Genomic DNA, 25,893 nt, shown 5'->3' on the forward strand with positions numbered 1-25,893 from the left:
AATTTCTCTGATCTTGTAAAATCAACTCGTGTTGTTGACGTTGCAGTCAGTGTACTACTTGGTCGTAAATCCTGTTTAATATCCTGTTTCATTTGGGTTCATGTTGCTGGTAATATCTTTTGTTTTGACATTTGCTTGGTGCAGAGAAGAAACGTTGCCACAATGTTTTCACTCTGGTCTTATTTTCCAATAAATGTTTAGACCCTTAAGATACATAAACCACTGAGCACATAATGTAAATGTAGACTAAGTTAGTCGACAATCAGAGCTTCCAGCTCGCAGCTGCTACATAATAATAATAATATAAGATAAATTAAAATACGATAATTTAAAAAAAACTCAACACTAAAAGCAAGAAAGGGAGATATTGAAAGAGAGAACAGAAGATCAGGAAAAGTGGCACTACGGAAAAATGAGATTAATATAATATTGAAGGCATAGCTTTAGGCAATCTAAGTAAAAAAAAAACATTTACTTCAAGGGAGCACTGAAAAATACTGATTACTGTAAATACAGGTGCTGTTTGTGTTGCCAAAACCCAGTAGCTTTACACCTCCGTCCATTGAAATGTAGCCATCATTGTGGAGGCTGTTCTGGATGTCTTTGCACTGGATGCTTTTTGCATAACCGATGAAGAAGAGGCTTTGGAAATTCTCAGAACATCCACAATTCATGGCCATTAGATGCAAATCAACGATTTTATTACTATTTCCTTGAAAAGAAGGTTCAATTCTTCTTTCCCATAGTCATTTCCATCTCCCTTTATTTCTAGCCTACAAGGCTATTTACTTATGCATTGTTTTAAGATATTCACTCATGTTGCATAAAACCCCACTTACATACATAGTCTTGATAACAGTGTAGGCGAAATGATCAAATAAAACGTATGAATCATGTTGTAGTGTCATCTGAAAGCTAAATGAGCAGGGGGAACTTGTAATCTACGAGTCTTAAGAGTTACGATGCTTTCAGAAAATACCTCGCAAATGTAAGAAGATTCACAACAAGGGTTTTTATGATCATCTTAGCTTCAAGATGCTTTTAGGAAACAGATCCCAGGACTGTGTAGATTTTCCATCAGCCGATAAATAATTGGACGTAACATCTGTGGACAACCCCTTCTGCTTTGGCCTCGGAAGTGTGTTTATTGACTGCATTGCTGAACTGTTTCTTTGAGAAGAATGGGGAGATAGCGTTTGTATTTTATTTTTTTTTTAGCTCATTATCTGCTCCTTTCAAGCCCCTCTAAGCTTGTTAGGGTGCTTTGCCACCAGTTAAAATGTTCTGTCACTACGCTGTCAGTTCTATAACTAATGGCCATCCCTGCTGTCCTTGGCTGGCCTCTTGCTAGCTTCGCAAAGGACGCTGTGGGCTGCTTCAGGGAGAAGAGCATTTTGATCAGATCCTGTGGACGGACACCTCTCCCTTTCATCTTTCAATTCATCTGTCCTCACAAGGCCTTTTAATCATCAGCGGCACTGAATCACAGGGAGGCTAGTTCAGCATCAACAGTGATCTTTAAGGACAAGGAGAAAGAGATAAAAGATTTTTATGTTCAATGTTAATGATGCAATTTAGTTTTGTGACTCCTACACACTCCTGAAGGGTTATGTTCAAGAGCACCATCAGAGACCCCTGGTGTTTAACACCTACACTGTAAATTCACGTTTTATTGGTAAGAAAATAAACTAATTTTCTCAAGTCGTGATCACTTACCAGCACACAGCTTCATCTGAAGTGATGCTCTGATTAAGAGAGGTTAGTTTATGGAAGCAAAACGGCCCTTTTTCATCAGAGCTTCCGTACAATATTCAAGTCATTTTTACAACCTTCTCTCTAACTTTACATTTCTCTGAGTTCTTTAAGTAAAAGATGAAGGAAGATAAGTTAGAGGAGGAAGAGCGAAGCGAAGTTTGAAGAGGACATAATGTAGAGAAACAGTTGGTAAGTGAAGAAAGGAGAGGGCATTTAATTATTGGGTGATAGCAGATGAGAGGAGATAAGACGAGAGGAGAAGAGGGACAAAAAAAACGGAGACGATTTATTATGAGATGTAAAAATGGAACGGGAAAAAAAAATAGCAGTGAAGAAGCATATGGGGAGGGGAACAAGTGGATGGCCAGTGAGTTCATGAGGAAGCTTTGAAGGCAGTGAGAGATGTGGAGCCCTGAGGTCACGCTGGCTTATTGACTAGGACAGAGAGCCGAACAGGGTCAGACAAACAATTTGTTCCCTCAGACCTCATTTACATTGATGTCGAGCTCCAGGAAGCTTGTCGGGGTTAGGGACAAAAACACAGACTAGACAAGATACAAAAAAAACAACTAAACGCACTGTCTGACAGTCAAAACAACAGATAGACAAAGAAACAGACAGCCAGCGTCACACAAGCATGAAGATAAATCATGATGAAACCTACAGATAGTCAGGTAAAAGTGATACGAGATGTGCACGACAAACTGACCTGTCCAGGTTAAATTGCACAGGACGGAAACGTTGCTAGCAGTTGTTGGTGCTCTGCTGTTGTATGAGTATGAACAGCGAGGGCCACAGCGTGTATTACACAATAGGCGAGTAAAAAAAACATCACAACCTCATCATAGTTGAAATCTCCCCTGGGCGCCACCCACTCGACTCTCAGGCACGGCTAGTGAATATTTAAAACCATATTAATTTTTTTTTGCGCCCCTTGACAGCTCCCATGATGCATCGCTGCAGCTCTCTCCCGCCTTTGCTCCACGATTTACCCACATGGCCTGGGGCCCTGTGACTGTTGAAGCTCAAGCGGCTTGTTTAAGCACAGTGATTATGTATTCATTATTTATTTACGGACGGCCTTACAGAGCCCTCACTCCATCACCCCTAATTAGTGTGTCTTAATTAGGCCCTGCTAATGGCCGGAGCTGTCGTTGAGCTGAGCGCAACCTGCTGCTTCTACCCTAAATGACACATCTCCCAGGGATAGCTTGCTGCTGTAGCTGCCGCACTGGACGCTACATTGCTTTAAAGGCCAATGGAAATTGTATATTTTTTTTGTTTTGGTTATCTCTCTGCCCATATACCAGTTTCTCTGTCTGTGGGTAAATTATGCACTGCTAACATAATTTTGCAGGCTTGATAGCTAATTAGCCAGGCCACTGTAGGACATTGAAGTGTAAGTGTGAGAGAAATGTCCTCTATAGCCCCTTTCCAACTGGACCGAAAACCCCACTAATATCTTGCCTTCGTCTTTAGTGTGAAAGGCTACAATCGGTATTCTTTCCCGGGACTGACTCGGCAACAGTCGCAGGTGTTTACCGGCTCCAGCCCCGACACCAGAGTATTTCTGATAAACCTCCAAAACTTTTTTTACTTCCAAAAATACAACAATCATGCTGAAATTCACTTTAACATGTTTTGACTGCAACGATTAGTTTACAAATGGTGATTTCAGTTCAAGGGTGATGGAACTTCCCCGTGATGGAGAGTGATTGCAGTTCTGTATGCGCTTGCAGCTACCGATTGTTCACAAGGCTTGTTTTCAATTTACCATGATTACTCATCCCCTCTCCCACTCAAGTGCTCGCAGATATGGATTTGCGTTTCAGTGTCTGTTTCATCTTCAGGAACCCCGTGTGTAACTCAATTTGCCTCAGGTTTCATGATGATTGATTGATTACTTGAGTTTGCTCATTTTCTTAATGAAGACTGAGGACCAGTGACGATCACTCAATTACACTTTGCTGTACATTAAAGAGCAGGGATCAGGAATCCATTTCTTACCTTATCGCTGTGTCGCGTACCTGCCCGATAAAAGCTTTGTACACATTATTATCGACTCAAAGGTTCTGCAGCCTTTTCTCAGCCGTCATTGTAAACGTGATCTGACGTGACAAACTCAGCTAATTTTAAAATCCATTCATTGTTAAATGGCATCCGACTTAAGAGCAGGAGGGAAGGTTCAGTAAAGACCCAGAGATGTCTTTGAAGAATGCCTCCTGGTGCCTAACAGGATTACCAGGTCGGCCTCTGTGAGAATGGAAATCAGTTTGAATTAGGTTACTGTACGGGAGATGTACGGGTGGTAGCGGTAACGCTGTTGCAACACCGCAGAAACCGTACGGCAACCCCCAGGGCTGTCTGTCAGTCAGAGAGGGTGAAAGACATGGAGAGGGAAGCGACAATGGTGCGAGCAAGGAAAGAATGACGGGGTAAAAGCAGAGAACTGCACCTATCGGGCATCAGAATAGGAAGCGAGGATGAAGGAGGAGAGGCTGGAGGGAGTTGGGTCAATGGAAGAGAGGGTTGAAGAGAAGAGGGCAGGCAAGACTGAAGTCTAAACTCTGTCTTCTTCTGCTCAAAGAGAGAGCAAACTGCAGCGATGTGGAAAGGTGAGGATGAGGGCACCTCTGTTTTTGCCTGAGCTCTGAGATGGAGACAGACAGGCGAAGTGAAAAAAAAAAGGAACACATGGAAAGGCGAAGGCAGAGGATGAAGAAAGAGAGGAGGAGGTGGTCGTGGCAGAGTGGCATAACAATGCCCAGGAGGGTGCAGAAAGACCGACTGATGGTTCCTCACTTTGTCCTCAGAGAGCTGGCGTAATAGAGCCCTTGATTCCAGGCTGCCACTTAGGATAACGAGTAGGCTAACTGCAGTCTGTCTCATCGTCCTCCTCCTCCTCCTCCTCCTTCCTGTTCTCCTCCTCATCTAGCCCGTGCTCATCCTCCTCTCTTTGTGTAGGTTATTCTCTTGTCAGTTTCCACATCTTCCAGTCAGCAAGGTAACTCCAAAATAACTGTTCTTCCGTGGCCTTGACCTCTCTAGGAGATGGATTCGGAAAAGCCGGATTTGATTTTTGTTTGTGTGATCTTTTTTTTTTTTTTTTTCGAGAGCAGAGAAAGAAAAAACATGACATGATTTAACAAGTGAAAATACTGCGCCATCCACATCTATGATTCGACTAAAGCCTCATGATTCAGTGGAGACAGAGCTTTCAGGCAGAGCCCTTGTCTGATTGTCACTGTTGATGATTTAATTACAATGATCTTCCATTATCCTTTACGCCAGATGATAAAAGAGAAGGCGAGACTTTTGGAAGCATGTTGTATCCTTGCTGTACCTCACACATTCAATCCTGTCAAGTCCAAGGTGCAACAACAGCGAGTTTCATCGTCCTAAAACGCCGCCGCACTTTAAAAGTTGATTTGACAGCACGCTGAGGGGCATAATTGTAGCTGACAGTTTTGGCTCGGTAAAAAGAGAAAACGTTGAGTCTTTTGTTGAGGGTGTAACCCTCTGTTGTTATAGCGAGACAGTGAAGATTTTAAAAACACCTGAATGAAACTAGCTGAAAATAGCTATTTGCATATTTTTAGACTCCCTTCGCCATCAGTGTCTGTTATAAATAGTATCCGACTGCTCAGTTGAATGGCTTCATCCAGCCTTATGGGGGAGAACAGGATGATCCAAACAAATTCAGCTTCATTGTTTTGTTTTGTTTTTATACCGGCAGACCTCATGCAGCTTTTCCCTTTAAAAACTCCCTGCACTTTTTTCACACTGAAACTCACAGGCAGCAAAGAGCACTGGATGTTTTCTTCAGGAGTGGGGAGAATTCATATTCCTTTTTTTTTTTTTCTTTATTTTTAGAGATGGGCTTGTTAAGAGTATCTGCTGTAGACTGCTGTGGTTTTTAAGCAGTGTCCTTTTAACCCAGCATTGCTGACCTAAGGGGAGAAAATAAGGTGCTCTGCTCTCACCAAACCCATGTAATTAGTAAAATGTGAGTTTTTGCTTTAAAGTCTGCCACGTGGAAAGAGAGAGAGAGAAAAAGAAATATGCTGCGGGTCTTTTAAGCAAACCTGCTTCTCAGACAAATGCGGGTCATTTTTGAACAGATAAGGCCCTAATCTGCAGGACATTTCATCAACAGTTAATCTGCTGCAGAAATTCTATTAAAAAGGCTGTGGGCTCATTAGCCAATAGATCTTAATCCCATTACTGCCTGGGCGGTGGGGGACCATGAGCCCGTCTGTCTGTCGCTCTATGGGGGATACTGTTGCAGGCAGTTGTGGAGAAGGTCAGACACGGCACACTGCCATTTTCATAATGAGAGCAGAGCATCATGCATCATGCACAGAAAAACATCACAGACTATACAGACACATTTAATCACGGCGCATGTCTGGGCCTAACATATTTAGCGCTACTGTATAATAACAGGCTTTATTTCCTCTCTCGTGCGGGCCTGGCCGCCAGTTTAATTAAATGTTAGCTGAAATATCAGAGTGATCTGTCTCTCTGTTTGTATTATGCTCATTGTTGGAAATTGTATTAGATTTGTTCTTGGTTGATGTTTGCAGAAAAGTTGTTGAAACAAAAGGGTTGGGATGTTGGCCTGTTGTACACAGAAACAGGGAGCGAGAGAGAGAGAGAGAAGCAAGAGGGGAAAAAAATACAGCGAGGAGAGCGTCAGAGCATGTAATCAAAGTCTTTTATTAAAGACAAGAGCTGAAGGAGGAGGAAGAGTCAAGGATATTTCTAAGTGGAGCTCTGTGAAAACAAACATGAGCTCCATCTATTGACAACCGCCCACAGGATGTGTTAGAAGCTGCGTTAAAGCCCTTTGATGAGCTTCTCCACACGTCACCTCATATTAACTCCTATTGTCCAAGTAAAGTTCAATAAAAGTGTGCACACACCTCAGACTTTATTTGTTTGCCTGCATGTGTTGGAGGATTAGACTGTGTAGGATTTTTTTTTTACTGGCATTTCAAAATGGAAGCCCATTAAATCTCTGTCTTCTAAGAATAGGCTTGTTATATTCAATCATTGCCTTCATTCATTCCCTGCTATATTTTATTGATACAGATGTCCTTTTCTGGCTACGCAGCTGCGCTTGATCAATGAAGCCTACGGACTAGATTCCCTCAAACGCTAGACACGTTGTTATATCAATTATAAGTCAGTCAATGTTGAAAATGTCTACCAGGCAAGAATGGAGCTCAATAGCTCATTCACTGTAAAGAGCATGTCTCGAAAGCAACAAGATAGCGACTGTATGTGATGTCTTCTTGTTCTTCTTTTCAGATATTGATGAGTGTGCGGACGGCTTTGTCGAGTGTGATAGTAAATCCACTTGTGTCAACTTGCCCGGCTGGTACCACTGTGAGTGCCGTGATGGCTACCATGACAACGGCTTGTTTTCCGCCAGTGGAGAATCGTGCGTAGGTGAGTGGTCCACCTTCACTACTGAAATATACAAAACAATGGTGAAAAAGGTTCCATTTTTATTGCGATTTTAGGATTGCAACTTGGATTAGTCACAAAAAAATGACAAAAAAAATTCACTTGTGAGTTCATCTCGTGTGAAAACGTAAAATGTTGATGATGAAATTATTTATTTCTATATTTCTTTTCTTTTTCGAGGATAGTATATCCCCATGTCCTCATTTTGTGTGCAAAATTTTAATTTTTATATGTACCTTTGAACTTTGGAAGTTGTGACGCTAATTCGACATACACTGTCACATCACCTCAGGTTTTAGAGTTCTTACACTCAAATAAGGTTCAAATTCTGGTTCATAGTTTTTAGCATTGCAAGAATATGAATCTTATAGCTTCACAATGTCCCATTACTAGAAAACACCCCATTCATTTTCCATTAAATGGCCCCTGATTTTACATCTCAGTCCCATCACAGATTAAAAGGTATTTTCTTTGATTTCTAGATTCAGGGTTGACAGTTTAGAGAAGCAGGCACTAACATAATAGTGCCTCTTAATTAAACAGAACTTGGTGGAAGTATGTGAGTCACCCGCCATCATCACCGTTACACTCCTGTAAATAGTGGTATGATTGGTGTGTCATTATCGGTGTGTTTTTCTCCCAAAGCTTTTGCGGTTTTGCGGCCTGCTGATTTTCTGTAACATTTTCTCTGATACAGCCTGTCAGGAGAAGTGTCAGCTGTCAAAATGGAAACCCTCAATCTACAGCAACATCGAAGCATTGCCTGTAACAATAGTACTAGCGCTGCTCGACTCGTTGACCCCATCTTGAATGTCAGTGTGAGTTGGCAGAGGCAGGGGGAAAAAAAAGCACATTAAAGGCACTCTCAAAAAAAAAAAAACGAACCTGCTTCACAAAGCAAAAGTAATAATTTCACCAAAAGTAGGTTTCTGGGTTACATTACAGTTGTATACTGTATTTTTCTCCCTGAAGCTGGAACATTTTGTTTTGCTACACTTTACAGCTGCATTTGAGCTGCAACTTGCGGGTGCATAGAGCAGGTCATTGTCTCAGCCAAGAGGACAAAGATGGAACAGGACATGCTCTTTAACCACGTCACCATGTTACTAGTGCAAATATTAAAGGGCTTGTAATACATAATCTGCCCCATTTCCATAAGCCATGCATAAACTGTGGTTCTGCACTGAGCATATGTATGATGTCATCTTTTTTTGTGACCCCCCCCCCCCCCCCGCAGATATTAACGAATGCAAGACGGGGAGGAACACCTGTGCCAACGACACAGTGTGCTTCAACTTGGACGGAGGCTACGACTGCCGGTGCCCCCACGGGCACAACTGCACCGGGGACTGTATCCATGATAACAAGGTCAAGCACAGTGGGCAGATCTGGGTGCTGGACAGCGATAGGTGCTCTGTGTGCTCCTGCCAGGTAAGAAACAGAAGGAGATGGACATGTAGCTCACTGAGACATGACAGAGAGAAGCCAAAGCAGAGGTAGACGGACTGACTGGAATAGACAGAGATGGACAAGTGGAAAGACGGATGAGATAAGAAAAAGACTGAGCGGCAGATAGAAACAGAATAAATGTGCCCAGTGCCGTAGAGAGTTGAGTAAGGATGTTCCCTCTCTGTATTACTGCAAGTGCACCCAACTGGTCTATGATTGAGTTTTCTGTTCTTTTGTTTATTCTCTCTCTGCTATTCTAGTGTATGACAAAGAATAACAAACTGTAAACCTGTTCTTCCCTATGAATGATGACGTCTCCCACGGTGCCAATCAGCAGAAGTCACCTTGTTTTGTCCTGTAATCATACTTCTCCCCTTCAACCAAAAAAAAAAAAAAGGATTGAAGCACAGTGGTGCAATGGATGAAGAGATTATTTGAATTAGACATGGCGTGACTGTGCATGAAAGACCAATGTCATGCCACCTTTAGGTAAAAGGTATTCCAAGTTACAACCCATGAGAGTTGTGACAGTGAAGTAAATCCTCCTGCAGCAGTTTTTAGATTCCAGTTTGCTCTTTCATTCCCTATAGTTATCTAGAAAAAGTCTAAATTAAACATTGGGTGATGACTAGTGGCTGGTGTGGTGTATAAGGGGTCGCTCGTGGTAATGAACCCAGAGGTAACTATTACCAACATTTCGGTCAGAGTCACTTTTACAGACAGTGTCTTTCACCACGTGTTTTGGTTTGATGGCCACAGAAGGCAGCGGTTTTCAGCTACAGTGGGGAAAAAAAGTATTTAGTCAGCCACCAATTGTGCAAGTTCTCCCACTTAAAAAGATGAGAGAGGCCTGTAATTTTCATCATAGGTACACTTCAACTATGAGAGACAGAATGGGGGGAAAGAATCCAGGAAATCACATTGTAGGATTTTTAATGAATTAATTGGTAAATTCCTCTGTAAAATAAGTATTTGGTCACCTACAAACAAGATTTCTGGCTTTCACAGACCTGTAACTTCTTCTTTAAGAGGCTCCTCTGTCCTCCACTCGTTACCTGTATTAATGGCACCTGTTTGAACTCGTTATCAGTATAAAAGACACCTGTCCACAACCTCAACCAGTCACACTCCAAACTCCACTATGGCCAAGACCAAAGAGCTGTCAAAGGACACCAGAAACAAAATTGTAGACCTGCACCAGGCTGGGAAGACTGAATCTGCAATAGGTAAGAAGAAGAAATCAACTGTGGGAGCAATTATTAGAAAATGGAAGACATACAAGACCACTGATAATGTCCCTCGATCTGGGGCTCCACGCAAGATCTCACCCCGTGGGGTCAAAATGATCACAAGAACGGTGAGCAAAAATCCCAGAACCACACGGGGAGACCTAGTGAATGACCTGCAGAGAGCTGGGACCAAAGTAACAAAGGCTACCATCAGTAACACACTACGCCGCCAGGGACTCAAATCCTGCAGTGCCAGACGTGTCCCCCTGCTCAAGCCAGTACACGTCCAGGCCCGTCTGAAGTTTGCTAGAGAGCATTTGGATGATCCAGAAGAGGATTGGGAGACTGTCATGTGGTCAGATGAAACCAAAATAGAACTTTTTGGTAAAAACTCAACTAGTTGTGTTTGGAGGAGAAAGAATGCTGAGTTGCATCCAAAGAACACCATACCTACTGTGAAGCATGGGGGTGGAAACATCATGCTTTGGGGCTGTTTTTCTGCAAAGGGACCAGGACGACTGATCTGTGTAAAGGAAAGAATGAATGGGGCCATGTAGCGTGAGATTTTGAGTGAAAACCTCCTTCCATCAGCAAGGGCATTGAAGATGAAACGTGGCTGGGTCTTTCAGCATGACAATGATCCCAAACACACCGCCCGGGCAACGAAGGAGTGGCTTCGTAAGAAGCATTTCAAGGTCCTGGAGTGGCCTAGCCAGTCTCCAGATCTCAACCCCATAGAAAATCTTTGGAGGGAGTTGAAAGTCTGTGTTGCCCAGCGACAGCCCCAAAACATCACTGCTTTAGAGGAGATCTGCATGGAGGAATGGGCCAAAATGCCAGCAACAGTGTGTGAAAACCTTGTGAAGACTTACAGAAAACGTTTGACCTCTGTCATTGCCAACAAAGGGTATATAACAAAGTATTGAGATGAACTTTTGTTATTGACCAAATAATTATTTTCCACCATAATTTGCAAATAAATTCTTTAAAAATCAGACAATGTGATTTTCTGGATTTTTTTTTTTTTTTTTTAATTTATTTTGTCTCTTAGTTGAGGTGTACCTATGATGAAAATTACAGGCCTCTCTCATCTTTTTAAGTGGGAGAACTTGCACAATTGGTGGCTGACTAAATACTTTTTTTTTTTTTTCCCCACTGTAAGTAGCTCCACTGTACATGCGCTGCCTTCCCAGCACCAGACAGCAGACAAAGTTAGCCTTTAGCAGTTGAAGAGCAGATATTTCTGTGAGGAGTTGGTGGAGACCTAAACAGAGTGTGAACATTGGATGTCATCAGGTCACCAGAAGCACAACTCCAATTTAAGTTATAGAATCAGAACTGAAACACCAAAAACAGCTCTGGACTACCGAAAACTTCCTGGTATTTATTTAAACAAGCAACGTGTGTCATCAGGCTTGCTTGTCTTGTACGTAACAGACAATATTTTTTGGAAATATTAGAATGCAGTGATGTGATTAATCTAATTTGGCTCAAAATGAAAGACTGTCCTCGTCGACACCGCTTTGCCTTTATTAAAACAAAAACGATAAAAGACAAAATTGAGCGCGGATGGAAACACTGGTTCTAGAAATGTAAATGTGACAGGGCTGTTGACAATGACAGCGGTGCTGTTGTGATAAGCAATTTCATTAAAGTACAGGATGAGCTATATGTAGTGACTTTCAAAGGTGGACCGGAGTGATTCAGGCTTTTGATGTAGTTGCTTTGATTGATTTCTGACACGCCGGTGACAAGGCATCCGGGAACAGTTGGTCCAAAACACTCACTCTATCGTCACAAACACATTTTCTCTACATGATTATCAGGTCATGGACCAGTCATACTTTGCATTTCAGCGTTTCACTCAACGTAATGCCAAGTGTCTGGCAGAAGTGGAAGGTGATTATAGTCGATTAGTGTCGGTAGTGAATGATCAAGCAACAAATTATTCATTTGATTACAAAGGACCAGGGCAGAAATGGTTCCTTAATTAAATGAGTCATATTAATTGATTTGAGAGATTGACGAGCTGCCCGTCAAAATTAGTTGTACTGAGCGACTGAAGAAGCAGAGGGGTAAACATGTTATTGTTTGGACGGACACAGCTGGATATTAGACGGAGAGCGGCGACTAACTGATGGGAGAAACCAAGGTCGAACATCACAGAGAAGACAAAGACTGGGATGTGTCCAGACCGAGGTCATGCAATATGCAAATAGTTCATCGTTTCAATCTGCTTGGAGCACCAGATGGGTGGGGTTTAGCGCTCGAGTGCATCTTTAAGCATGGCGGCTAATTTCTAAAACATTTCAGAGATGAAACTACTTTTATTTAATTGGCGTTCGGGAGCACAAATTACAGAAACTCTATGCATCGCTGCAGCTCCAGTGCAAGTGGTCCAGAATCCTAAATGAGGTAACAATAAAAGAAAAACTACTGCGCAAAATAATACTTGGACATTGAAGAACCTTCAGGTATAAAGTTGTCTTTCGCTCCTCTCATTTGCTGCCGCCTCTCTTCTGTCAATAATCTAATAAAGGCTTAAACATGCCAGAAAAAAATTGAAGTTTCCGTGTGTCTGGAACAAATTACAGGTGGTTTCACATTAAAGTGGCACCATCAGATGTGAGTGGGAGAGAAGTATGTGACAAAGGTAATGAGTTGAATTCAGACCCAGAGCAGTTCTTGTATGTGGAAGGCACCTTAAATCACTAGACAGCCAAATAGCACTTCTTCAAACGTCAGTGTTCATAAAACATATTTGAATCTTGTGTCTTAATCTTTCCCTCAAACTGAAAAGCCATAAAACAGGTTGCTAGGCTACACACAGCCTTTGTTACAATATTTATTATCAACATACATAACGATCCCATCAGACAAATGGCCTTATCTTTGCATGAATGTATACGAGATGTACGTGTTTGTGCTCCCCGCCCAGGCCGGCCAAGTGATGTGCCGCAGGATGGTTTGCGACTGCGACAACCCCAACGCCGACCTGTTCTGCTGCCCCGAGTGCGACCCTCGACTGAGCAGCCAGTGCCTGCACCAGAACGGCCTGCTCACCTACGGCAGCGGGGACACATGGGTGGAGAACTGTCAGCAGTGCCAGTGCCTGGTAAGTAGGGCTGGATAATTAAGTCCCCACATGTTTATAAAGCTTACGACGCATGAATCTAGTCGATGCTTTTATCAAGAGCAATTTGCGGTGACAGCAAGAAAAACACCATAAGCATTCAATCTCTGCGCCACAGTGCCAACACAAGTGACAACAAATCCTCCAGTCTCCATGGAAATGCTCCCAAATTATAGAGGCGCTATGTAAAGAAAGTCAAAGAGAGAAGTTTTGCGGGGAGAGATAGGGAGTGATTAAGAGGTGAATAGGAAGGTTGCCGAGAGGAGAAAATGAAGATTGCTTTTACAACTCGTGGCAGAAGAAAAGGAGTGAGTGATTAGTGAGATTTTAAAGAACTCAAAGGACCCTCTGCACGGTTGTCTGCTGTGATGGAATTAAACATTTTTATTGAAGGACTCTTCCAAGGTTGAGAGAACAGGAGAAAATGTGTGTGCCTGGAGAGTGTAACGCTGTGTGCTTTGAGAAGCTTGAGCTGATTGACGAGTATTTGCAGCATGTGTGTTTTTGTGTTCTGTCGACTGTCCTCTACATGCAATCCTATTTCTCATACAAACCTAAATAACATTGTGTCCATCGTATAAATCTTTCGCAGCGAGACATATGCACTGCTTTCTTTGTGGTCTTCTGCTGTGTCAACCTTTTCCAAGGTTTACACTGTGCTGCTGTTCAAACAACAGGGAAGCATTTCATAAGTGTTTCCCAGTGAGCCTGACAGAAACAGTAAATCCTTCTACCTGTGAAGCCTCTCTCTCTCTCGCCACATAGCCATTATGCATATGAAATGCAAATGTCATCCTTTACATGTTACCACACTGTCTTGCCACAACCACACTCAGCTGTAACACACACCCACACTTGTGTCACTCCTTCTGTTGAGTGACTCACAAATCATCCTCACTGTGGATCTCAGACAAGCACTTTGCTCCTTTTCCTCCCTTTCCTCCCTATTTCTCCTCTTTTTGTTGCTACTAAAGATCAGCCATACTAGAGGATATAAGTTGGCTCTACTCTGATAGATTTATGGTCTGAGAAGCAACACTAATGCCATTCCCCCCTAGCCCCCCCCCCCCCCCCCCCCCCGCCATTCTAATGCTGTCCTGATGCCCGGACCTGAGGGTTGCTTTTTAGATGTCTTACAGCGAGCCATTATACAAGCGCTTGAAAATCACTGCTCAGCGGAGAGGCAGCGGGGAAGCACAGTCGGCTGAAAATGGGCTCGCTCGGCTTCACTCTCGCTGCGGCTGTGCACACTGTCGGCACTTATATATGTTGACACAAACAGACACAAGCACATTGGAGAATGCGGGCGAGCCGGTCCCAGCAGCAGAGCATGCGGCCACATGCGGTATATAAACACGAGTAAGTACATGGTATTCACCGCGTCCACACACATGCAGTCCGTGTTTCAGAATGCAGGCAACCCCAGTCACCGCGACAACACATGCTCGCGCTTCCATACATCCACGCATACACACACACACACACACAGTCAGGCTTACAACACACTCGATTAAAGATGCACAAGGAACATATAGCAAAAGACCACCAGCCACACAGTATAAAGAGCAGCATTTGAAGGAGAAGGCTACGGTACCGGGGCTCCAGTAGCGTGACAGGGACGTGAAATGAACCTTGAATGCTGCTACACTTAGCAGAGCCATGGCTGTCCAGGCTCAGCAGGGGCCTTAAAATACACAGTGACAGCAGCCAGATGGGCAAATCATTCTCCCAAGACCAAGACCTTCTCCGCTACCCGTGGAATCATTGGAAATCAAGAATATGGCCTTTGCAGAATGTGCACACACGGGGCCCTTGTGATTTGCTATCTTGTTAAATCACCAGTAGATCAAAGAAGCAAATTTCTTTCGCCATAGGTTGCACTTTGGGTCGAGGCGGATGAAAGAAAGAGCGTGATTACATGGCGACTGATTCCCAGGCAAATATAAATGTCACTAGTTTTAATCTACTGCAGGCATTTTGTAACAACATAGGGAATCCGTTCATCTGTCTAAGTAAAAGCAAAGAGATTAAATAACAGATACTCTGACCACCGAATGCAAAGCCAGATTGAAATAAGAACCTTTTGAAATATCCCAAAGAGATTAAAGGACAGCTTCAGTTTTAGGTTGATCAAGCTTCCATGACGCACCGCTCTCTGTGAAAGGAAAATAAAAGCTGATTGTATAGCAAATCTCTTCCTCCTTTGTGATCTTAGGCCACATCTGCATAAACAGACAACGATGATAATGTCCCTTTTCGCAGCGTGGGACAGATACCTGAGGCTACATTCAATCCCTCCCCCTGGCTACGAGCAAAGAGTGCCACTCGGGGGGATTTCCCACTTCAAATGTTTACACACTACACAGAGGCAGGGAGTGGGCATTAGCGCTGCGTGAGCCTTTGCTTTATAGCCGGCCTAATTTACTACAACATTTCTAAAATGCTGAGCCAGACGATTTTCAGTGATATTAAATATCCCCAGTGGGACACTTGCATCAAGCCTCATGTAACTTAATGTGTACGCCTTTTCTGTCTGCGTCTGCGCTTAAACATATAGTCTGAGCCCATATTTCATTTCCAGAGTAGGTGTGACGCAGAAAGGCTCATGGATAGCGGCGTAAGCATAAGTGGGTCAAGCCAGAATGATATAGCGTACAGCAGTTACATATATATATATATATATATATATATATATATATATATATATATATACTGTATGACCTGTTTTCTCAGGCCAATAGAAAATGGCAACGGGAGGAATCCATTAAGGCTCTCTGTGCTGAAAGTTTGCTGTGAGATTTAATATGGGAACAACAATGAGAGAGGGGGACCAGAGAACAAGTCAGGTAAAAAGCTGGAACATTTACTTCTACTGTCTGAAGAAAAAAACCTGCTGACTGTGTTGGAAGATTGCTCTGCTCATCTATATTTTCTAGGTACCTTAACAACTTCTTTTTTTTTCCATTATCAAGTGGAGACGCTCCCTCTGGCATGCAAATATACAGCGTCAGGAGAAATATGTGTATTTGCATGAATAACCTGTTTAGGGCTGGAAAATGCGATTATATTATTTCAAACTGTCTCCCTTTTTCTTCTGTCTGTCTCTCTTTCTCAAAATTGTCTCCCTCCCGCCTCTTCAGCAGGGGCAGGTGGACTGCTGGCCTCTGCCCTGCCCGCCCGTGGACTGCGAGTTTACCGTGGTGCCCGAGGGCGAGTGCTGTCCCCGCTGTGTCACCGACCCCTGCCAGGCTGACACCATCCGCAACGACATCACCAAGACGTGCACGGACGAGCACAACATCTCACGCTTCAGCGGCTCCTCCTGGATTAAACACGGCACGGAGTGCACCCTGTGCCAGTGCAAGGTAAGGCACCAGCCCCCCCGCTGGCAGCCTCCAAACGGCAAATTGCAGTTCGGTGGCAGACAAGACACCAAAGAAAAAGTGGTTTGGAAATTGAGAACCCTCTGTGTTTCGTCAGAAAAAGCAGAGTACACTGTAGTCCAGACTTTGCATTGGGGAGGCAGTTTGTCCATCTTTGACACCGCATGTATTACACGTTGTGGTAAATATGTCTGTAGGTGTTGATTTAGTCTGTGTGCTGAATCTGATCTGCACACAAAACTTTTGCAGGTAACACAAAAAAACATAAATAAACAAAGGAGGTTAATGAAATGAGTAGCTCTCAATCTATTTTGTAGACCTCATAGTTCCATGCGATAGTGAGAAAATGAGCTAGAGGGAAAATACAATATTCTTACTCCAACAATGTGCTTTTTTTTTCTCACAAAACTCCTGTTTCCAGTATTTATGCTAAACTAAGCACTTCCTGTGGCTTAAGATCTATTTACGAGACTGTTATCGTCATCGTCTGAAGCAGTGAGTGTATTTCCCAACATGTACTATGAACTATTGCTTTAATCAAAATGAACTGAAACCTCGGACAGAGACAGACCCTTATATCTTGATCTCTGACTCGGCTACAGCACAAACTAGCAACGTGTACAGAGCAACGTGCAGAGCCTCAGATATTCTATCGAGAAAACTGAGACAAACTTGCATAATTGGTCGGAGTAAATCGGGTAGAGAAAGCTTCTCTTCACAAGTTTTTGTTTTCAGACTTGTGGCACAGAACAATCACTGGAAAAATAAACTATGCAGCCGAATATCCTCTTCATTAACAATTGTGAGCATAAATTGTTTGCCTCAGCTTTAGGACTAATCCACAAAGACTGACTCCCTTGTCTGAGTTTCTAGGATGGAATATTTTCTCTCTGCCTGCCTCACGATGATGTCTACAACTTTCAAAAATGATGACAGCCATTAAATATATGCTATCTTTCCAAAAATGTCAAAGACTTGCATTTAAATTCAAATATATGAGGGTGGATTTTTTATTTTTGAACAGGTACAGTCAGTTTCAGAGCACTCTGATTTGGTCAGTTTGGTGATTTAGCATATACAGTGCTGCGCCTGCAAACCTTTAGCGATCCAGGGAGTTTATCTGTCCCCCTAGCTTAAAGCAAAATGACTCTGAGGCCGTCCACATTTGTATTCTCAGTAGAATAACCCTGCCTTGGATCAGTTGGTGCCGAAATGACACCCAGAGGAATCTTAAATGCCAAACTGAATCTGTATGCTGCAGCACCGCCGCCACCTGAAAATATTTACCGTTGAGATCCACAAAGACTTTGATGTGGTCAAAGTGTGACGATGATCCATTAATATGTTTCTCTGCCTTCTCTCTCCTCTCACTTCCAGAATGGACACATCTGTTGCTCAGTGGACCCCATGTGCCTTTAGTCCCGGCAGATCTGAAGGCACCTGTACAGTGTTCTCCATGTACAAACAAAGTAACACCACCCTTCTGTCTCCTCACTGTCCTCCTCACAGGCGTAGGTCAGATAGTGTTTGCATTGTTAGGATTTGATTTAGCCTGCTGAACCGGATGGATGGGGGTTACGAATCAGTATAATTTATACAATGTCACATTGTCAAATACAGACAAATTTATCCTTCAGGTCCTCTCTGATGATTTCTAGCTCTTATTGTGTGCTCTACATTGTAAACCCCAGACAACTGGTACCTCAGTTTTTGCGAATACTCTGTGACCCACGTCTGCCCCCTCGACTCCTCTTTATACCAAAAGCAGACCTACAGTATGTCATACCAAACAGATGATGGACTACAGTTTCCTCAAACCCACTCTCTTTGTTCTGTCTCTCCACTTAAGAGTGAACCTTTAAGGATCACCGTTCCCCACTCTGCATCATCGCTACATAAATCTGTAAGATATTACTATTACTGGCATGACTGTGCTTGATGTCCAAACATTTTTGCTGATTTCTAAATTCTCAGTGATGATGATACCTTAGATAGAGTAAAAGCAGTTAGCTTAAGGTTCCGTTGCCACATTTATGAATTGTCTATATTATGTGGTGCTTTGTAGCATTTTGTTCCATTTCTCCTTTTTTGTAATTTTTTTCTTTCCAAGCTTGTTATTGTGTAATAGTGAAATAAAGTATTTCCATTTACATTTAATTCTTGTCTTTGGCTCATGTGTGAGTGTGTATTCATTGTGTTTGAAGACAACATTCAGTTGCCAGTTTATTAGGTACACCTAAGTCCTACCTTTATGAAGATTATCGTGTTCATGTTTCTATTATTGTGTCCACTCCATTTATATCAATGAGGGATGGCTAAATAACAAGCACCACAAACTACATCCTCCACAATGATAACGTTGAATCAATGAATACAGTCAAAAGCTAAACTAACTGGAGCAGCAGCACTGGATATATGAATGTTTGGTTCTGTGCTCTTGAATACAGATTTCATCAGGTTCAGGGTTCTACTTTAAATCATGCATTATAAAGGGTAAGTTGTAAATAATGGCTTTTTTAAAGTTTCACACATAGTTTACAATAACTTTTTATGAAGAATAAATATATGTTCCATGATCAAAGTCTCTGAAAAAGATAACATAGTTTCAAAGTTCACAGTTGACCTTACAAACGACAACATACAAAGAATTCTTACCTCAAGTCAAGCCCTTGAGGTGAGCAGTCCACCCAACATTATGATGTTATATCCATCAAGGAATAGATCTGCAGGATATGTGCAGTGTTTGTGGCTTGACTCGTTGTACAGTATGTATATGAAACTAGTCACTGTTTGGTCACACAACCTATATAAAATCTGGATTGGAGGGGTCAATGGGCTAAATGTGCATGTTAATAGGTTACAGTGAACCCAGTGCTTTCCATGCACCCCCGGTAATCCCACACTAGATTAATAGTGTTTTGTTTAAATGGTTATCAATACTGCTGAGATCTTGCCTTCCGCCGTAAGACACTAACGTCGGTTTGATTAATTCTGTAAATTGAATAAGTAAAATCAAATTTGTGGCTTTCATGGATCCAATACTAATAGTGTTGTGACAAGATTTGGAATTTAAATCGGGCCCCTTGTGTTGAATACACTTCAACTAACGCATCTTCGGAGGCAGAGAAAGGACCATTGCACAGATTCGTCTCCTCCCTACTTTGTCCTGCGCCTCTAGAGATGGTAGTAATACTTGTATCGCAGAAGAGCACTTAAAGCTCCTAATATAATTATCTATCAGATCACAGCTGCGGACAAATGAGTTCAGCCTTGAGATGGCTTTATTTCCCCGCGGAGCGTCCTCTCCCATACCAACTGATTCTCCGAGTCTACCTCGCAGCTGCTTACATTAACAAACACACAACGTAAACGGGGCCCATTTTTATTCCAACACACTCCCCGCTCAGTTGAGCTTTTTCTGCCCACACCCTCACCCCCTCCCCCCCCCCCAAAAAAAAACTTTCTACCTCAGGTTATCCTGACTCTAAGCTCATCCCTGAGTTGAATGATAGGGCAGGGGACATGGGCAGTGGGCAGTGGGCAGTTCACAGCGGCTGCTCGTAGGTTGGCAAGGGCACCATCTGGCCTGCTTTGGTCCAGTGGCTTCTAGCTGGTGGTGGCACGGAGCCAGTGGGCACCTGAGTAGTGGTGGCACAGCAGGGCACACTGGTCCTCCAGCTGGCTCCTAAATGTCCAATTTTCCATGGCAGTGCTGAACCCCTCTGCAACAGATGCCGGGACCCACAGGGAGTCCACTTCACTGCCTGTCCTATATTCACCGTTAATGACCACACATATCATTGTGATTGTGGCTGGCAAAGCAAGGCAACGGAGAAAAGTCAGTTTTAATTTAGGAGAGAGTTTAAATGCATTTGCATGCGACAGTAGTGTGCTTTATGACAGTTGTTTTCATTATGTTTTCAGAGATCTTCCATTCTTCAAATGGCTCTAATTGGTCTGTAAAATTCACTGTGCTGTTAAAGAGATCTCTGAAACACAGAGAGAAAAGCATCGTGCAATCTCTTGGCAATTATCACCTATGCAGTAAGTATAGGGAAAATGACATGAACAAGTATTTACTTGTAGAATATTTTCCTCATCTCACAGTGTAAACTCTGAGCTTTCTGTTTGTTCGTCACAGTTTCCCGAAAATGTGCAGGATTGACTTGAATGCACAAACATATAGAGCCTCAGCCAGAGCAATAAGGGAAGTCACTTTGAATCGCCGTGTTTGTCTGTACGAAAACAAACACGCAGACAAGTACAAATGCTCCACAGTCCCACGGTGCATATATGGCTTTGTTTTCCGGATTTAACCGTGGCTGAAGCCAAAATAAGCAGGATGGCACTGATTCTCTCTGCTTACATTTCTGTAATCTGTAAATTTGGCAAATGTTTTCATTAGTCCTCTCAAAATTAAAAGAATGACAAATCAAACTGTTCTGCAGCTGGAGCTGTATCCTGATATCACATTGATGAACAGCATACGTTTTGTCAGTTATGTGATGTGACCGATTGCCATTTAACCCTGATGGGACATTCGTGGTTCCCAGATGATGAATCCTCATGACTTTGTTGATCCCCTGACTTTTCCCGTAGGGCCACCATGAGGTTGATGCATTTTTGTTATTTGGTGTGATACCACAACAACTATTTATGGTCCCCTCAGGATGAATTGTAATAACTGGACCCAGCGCCTTTTCATTTAGCACCATCAAGAGAAAAAATACCTGCAAAATGAATGACCTACCATCAGCCTCAGATGAAATTTGTGTTTAGTGCCAATTACTAACTCTCAAACGGGCAGTATTGTTGCAGCATACTCCGACCCGATCATACTTGGAGAGAGAGATTTATTACAATATGAAATATGATTATTTATTACTGGAGGAATCTGAAGTTATGAAAAGCCACAATTAACCATTAGCAGATTATTTATACAATGCACATAAAAATGAAAAATATGTGGTTTCCTGAGGGAGACTGTGAGATACAGATCAAAAGGGAGTGAGTCAGCCTTGTGTTATATTTTTATATTATATTGTTATATTATGATATTTCAACCTACTACTTCTTTTTGTTTCCCTTCATTGTCCAAGTTTGTTTTGTTGTATTATCAAGGTTCTATCAAGGTTTCTAAAGTAAAGAATGCACTTAAATGCTCACAAACAACTGTTGAATACTATTGGATATCTTTTGCAATTGTACAGCGTTTGTGTGATTTTGTGAGTCCTGCACATTTTATGAGTCCGACACCCTCTGTTTTATTGTGTGCCTTGTGGGGTGGGCCATTCCAACGGTATGACACGAAAAAACTCCAGTTCAAATGAAATAAAGACAAGGTTTAATAGCAAAAATAGCTGGATTTTTTTTCAACAGTGGATTCTATCACTGGCTGCTACAAAGCATTTCAGCACTGCAACAGTCATCACTATATTCTTCACTTGATTTGACTAAAGAACAATTAGAATAAAACCAAATCCCCTTTCCCCCATAGAAGAATATTAAGGCAGACGTCATTATCACAAACCCATGTCGGGGGGGATTCAGTCCTCCAAGTGAGTTGTTGGATATGTTGAGAAATATATCCGAGCTACATGTTCCTCTGGTAAGTTATCAGAAACCTGCAGAAGAAATTAGAGAGGAAGTCCGTTTCCCTTGTGGCCACTGGGGACAAGAGACTGTCTTGGGCTCAGCGAAAGGACTGAGGGGGAAACCTGCTAGCCGGTTGGCACTGATAAATTTCACAGGGTCTCCCAGAGTCACGGAGCTGTCAGCACAGAGTGATGGGCCGTGCCAGGACATGATCCACTGATCTAATTGGAGGATAGCTCAAAGACAGTAGAGGAGATTGCAGTTGATCTGTAGCTGTGGCTCGCCTCCTCTGGGGGATTTTTTCTGGTTTATATTTAGCTGTAGAGCAGTTTAATTTTTCAAACCTAGTTCTTGTGTCTTTTTTTTTTGATTTGGTCCTAGAAGACATGTCAACATAGCAACTTGTAAATAATGTGAAATGTTTCAAAAATACCTCCAGAAAGATCCAAAGAGCAGAAAAAGAAGCTTATTGTGAAGACAAATGCAGTCAATCACGAATGCTTCCAACAAAAGAAATGCATTCGCTGCATTGAGGAGGGAGTCAATACCCTGTTAACACAACATGGGCATAATGCCTCAACACAAACATGTTTGAAAATCGTTTCTGATGTGTTCTCTCAATTACTGCACGCTCCTCCAAAAATCAATATCTCATCTCTCAACCCAACGGAAGACTTGGAAGAGGCCTCAGTCAAACAGTCTGACAACGAAATGTATTTCCCGAGAAAAACAACAAGCAACTGACCTCAGGTGTTCAGCCGCTTGAGTTTCACACAGCCGGAGGGGGTGTTTCATAATATAACATGCAAAAGCACCTGGCTGACGTTCCTATTAGGGATCATTTCCAGCGAGTGGTGATGTAGGGTTCAGTGTGGATGCAACTGCACATCAGAGGATACGTTTACTGATGATGAACCGCTGCAGAGATCTGACCTGAGGTATCATGGTGAAGGGTTAGTCTTTTTAACTGCTGTCCCATCAACAGTCTTTGATAGCTAACTCCTCCGGGTATTAACTTTAACCACTGGTTTTCAACCCTTAAAAGGAAGCAATATCTATTTGCAGCCCCTTGTAATACATGTCTTATAGTATGTCCTCTATTTTATGCCATTTATAACACAACATACATACATAATAAACACCGTGACTTTTTATTGACTTACTATACAATGACTTTTTCAGAGCTCATTTTATAACACTTATTTGACAAACTAAAGCAGAACTTTAAAAAAAATGTTTGGGAACATATATATGACACTATATTAGGACTTTTTATAACATAATATATTACATACTACACTGCATACAGGTACATACAATACATTTAGCTTTAATTACTTTTTCATGGTATACTATACTTTTACTTTTCATGACAGCCTATGAATATGGGGCACAGACCATAGTAGGTTAACTAAGAGGACACAATGTTCTTTTGTTATTTAAATGAGATTTTAAATGACATACCATACCATGATTTTTTTATGACATAGTGTACTATGACTTATTTAAGCCATTTTTATGACGTCCTGTTGTATGACATATTTATGACTTACTATACTATGTATACTTGACATACTATACTATGATTTTTCATGATATTTTTATGACATGTTTATGATATAATATGATTTTATAACATTGTTTTATGACAAACTATACCCTTTCTTTTGATGACATACTATACATACTGTTCTATTAAAACAACGTTTTTATGTCATTTTATGAAAATTCAGTTCAATAGCTTCTATTTTGGACTTTAATCATAGTCTGAGTTATACGGAAAAGTCTAAATTAGATTTTGAACATACAATACTGAATTAAGCCTTGTACATGGGGGACCACTAGGTGAGCTAACAGAACACATGATCGACTGCTTTTTAAATCCATTTTATTTCTATGACATTTTTAAATGCCATTTTGTCTATACTATGACATTTTTATGACTTACGGCACTATGGATATTTATGACATTTTCCTGACTCTATATATATATATATATATATATATATATATATATATATATATGTATTTTCATACATTACTATTACTTTTTGTAGGACTTATATATGCTACTTTTTCATGACATACTACACTATGACCTTCCTATGCTATATCTTATACATATTGTACTGTGATTTTTTTTTTGACGTTTTTTAAGACATGAACTACAAATATAGCCAAGTCTTGTGTTAGGGAGTTTAGAGATTGTGGGCAGAGTAAAGAACCTCCTATAAAGACCCAGCCAAACTATGCTATGACTTTTTATGACATACTATAACAAGATTCTTTATGACATTTTTAACATACTATCCCATGATTTTCTAAAAATAAGATATGGTACATAGTCTCCGTAGCGTCACCCATATGTTTCTGAAGATCCTTTGTGAAAATCAAAGTGGGTGGCTTCCGACACAGCTTAACTCCCAGCTAATCCAAAGAAACGGGCAAAGTTGTCGGTGGAGCTGATGTGGGCCCTGGTGACACAGCAGAGGAGGCAGCTGTGAGCGACCTGACATGGCACCCACCTGTCTCAAAGCATTTCAACATGGGGTCCATGGGGATTGACTCACTTTTGGAGTCAGCCTCAAGTGGCCTTTTTTTAAAGAAGAGCAGCTTTTGACACTACTGCTTCATTTTACATCAGGTTGCCTCTTGCTTTTTTTATGACATATATATATATACTATTTTTTTCTATACTATCATCTTTATTGACATTTTTTATTGACATAGCATACACAACTTTTTTACAACATACTATTCTACGTCTTTCTTATGACATTGCTATGCTATAAATTTTTTATTACATTTTTTCACATACTTAAAAAAAAATTAAATGAAATGTTGCGTACACTATGGCATTTTTTAATACTATTATACAGTTGCAGCTACTGTATAATGTGTGAGGAGTTTAATCAAAAAGTAAAACTCCTCACACATCATTACCAAAAAGTCATTATTCTAATGTCAGGTAGTTTCGATGGACTAATTGTTGTAGACCTAAAACGGAAATCTGTATTTTTTTTCTCAAGAAGCAAGAGTACACAGTCATGCTAGCTTAAAGCATAGTGGTGCTTTAAGCTAAATGCTAACTACAGCATGCTAATGTGCCCACGTTGTCATGGCTAACACGCTTAGCTTAGCTTAGCAGGTTTAATGTTTTCCAACACTTAGTTTTGCATGTTAGTATGCTGCCACTTGCTAACTAGCACTGAATACAAAGTACAACTGAGGCTCGACAGCATGGTTGGATGGTTGGGCCTTAGTGGGATTGTGCAAGTTTCACCCATGAAGCATGGGAGTAGACAACTATCTTTGTCTTGTGTAGCACAAAGGCACTACATCTGCATTCCGTTGTGCAACCCTGTGTTGTACATTGACAATAAATGAACCTTGAATTTGAAATTGACAGTGATTAAACTAACTAATTTATGTAAAGGCAGTCCACGAACTTCCAAATGGCAAAACAAAGCTTATTGATTTTTTTATGCCTCATTACATGCAAAATTACAAATATAAATCTCAAGGTGGCGCCCGAGCAAAAGTCAGGGGATCAACAGCAACGGTAGGATTTGTCCTTTAGGTAATGTGAATGTCTTTACTAAATAATAATATTCGTTGGAATACTAACCGTCAGACGGACTATTCTCTGCACAGAGGCATGCTTTTAGCGTGGCTAAACATTGTAAAATCTTTGAAGCACCTTAGAAATAACAACAATAATAGTAATTTCTGTAGCAGAGCATTTTTTTTCCTTATGTTTTATCTTATTAATTATCTCACAGCCCCTTAGATTCTTTCAACAACGCCTTGGAGACTTCTCAACCCTGGTTTGAGAACCATTGCCTTGAATGAATTCTGTTCACTTTTCCTTCCTCAG

The 25,893-nt window shown here is 41.6% G+C and overlaps 1 protein-coding gene across 1 annotated transcript in view; it reads left to right on the top strand.

Annotated features, from left to right (window-relative positions):
* The window catches only part of nell2a (neural EGFL like 2a), a 73,887-nt gene extending 55,309 nt beyond the window's left edge, over nucleotides 1–18,578 (top strand). The window contains exons 16-20 of the mRNA XM_068723293.1: nucleotides 7,069–7,209; nucleotides 8,465–8,658; nucleotides 12,844–13,020; nucleotides 16,179–16,403; nucleotides 17,799–18,578. Coding sequence (XP_068579394.1) covers nucleotides 7,069–7,209; nucleotides 8,465–8,658; nucleotides 12,844–13,020; nucleotides 16,179–16,403; nucleotides 17,799–17,840 — 779 coding nt within the window. The 3' untranslated portion in view covers nucleotides 17,841–18,578. The remainder of the gene's footprint in view (nucleotides 1–7,068; nucleotides 7,210–8,464; nucleotides 8,659–12,843; nucleotides 13,021–16,178; nucleotides 16,404–17,798) is intronic.
* Nucleotides 18,579–25,893: the final 7,315 nt, after the last annotated feature.

This window comes from Cebidichthys violaceus, unplaced genomic scaffold (assembly GCF_023349555.1).
Source record: "Cebidichthys violaceus isolate CVI_PGR_0920_01 unplaced genomic scaffold, fCebVio1.0.p SCAF_3, whole genome shotgun sequence".
Taxonomy (NCBI): domain Eukaryota; kingdom Metazoa; phylum Chordata; class Actinopteri; order Perciformes; family Stichaeidae; genus Cebidichthys; species Cebidichthys violaceus.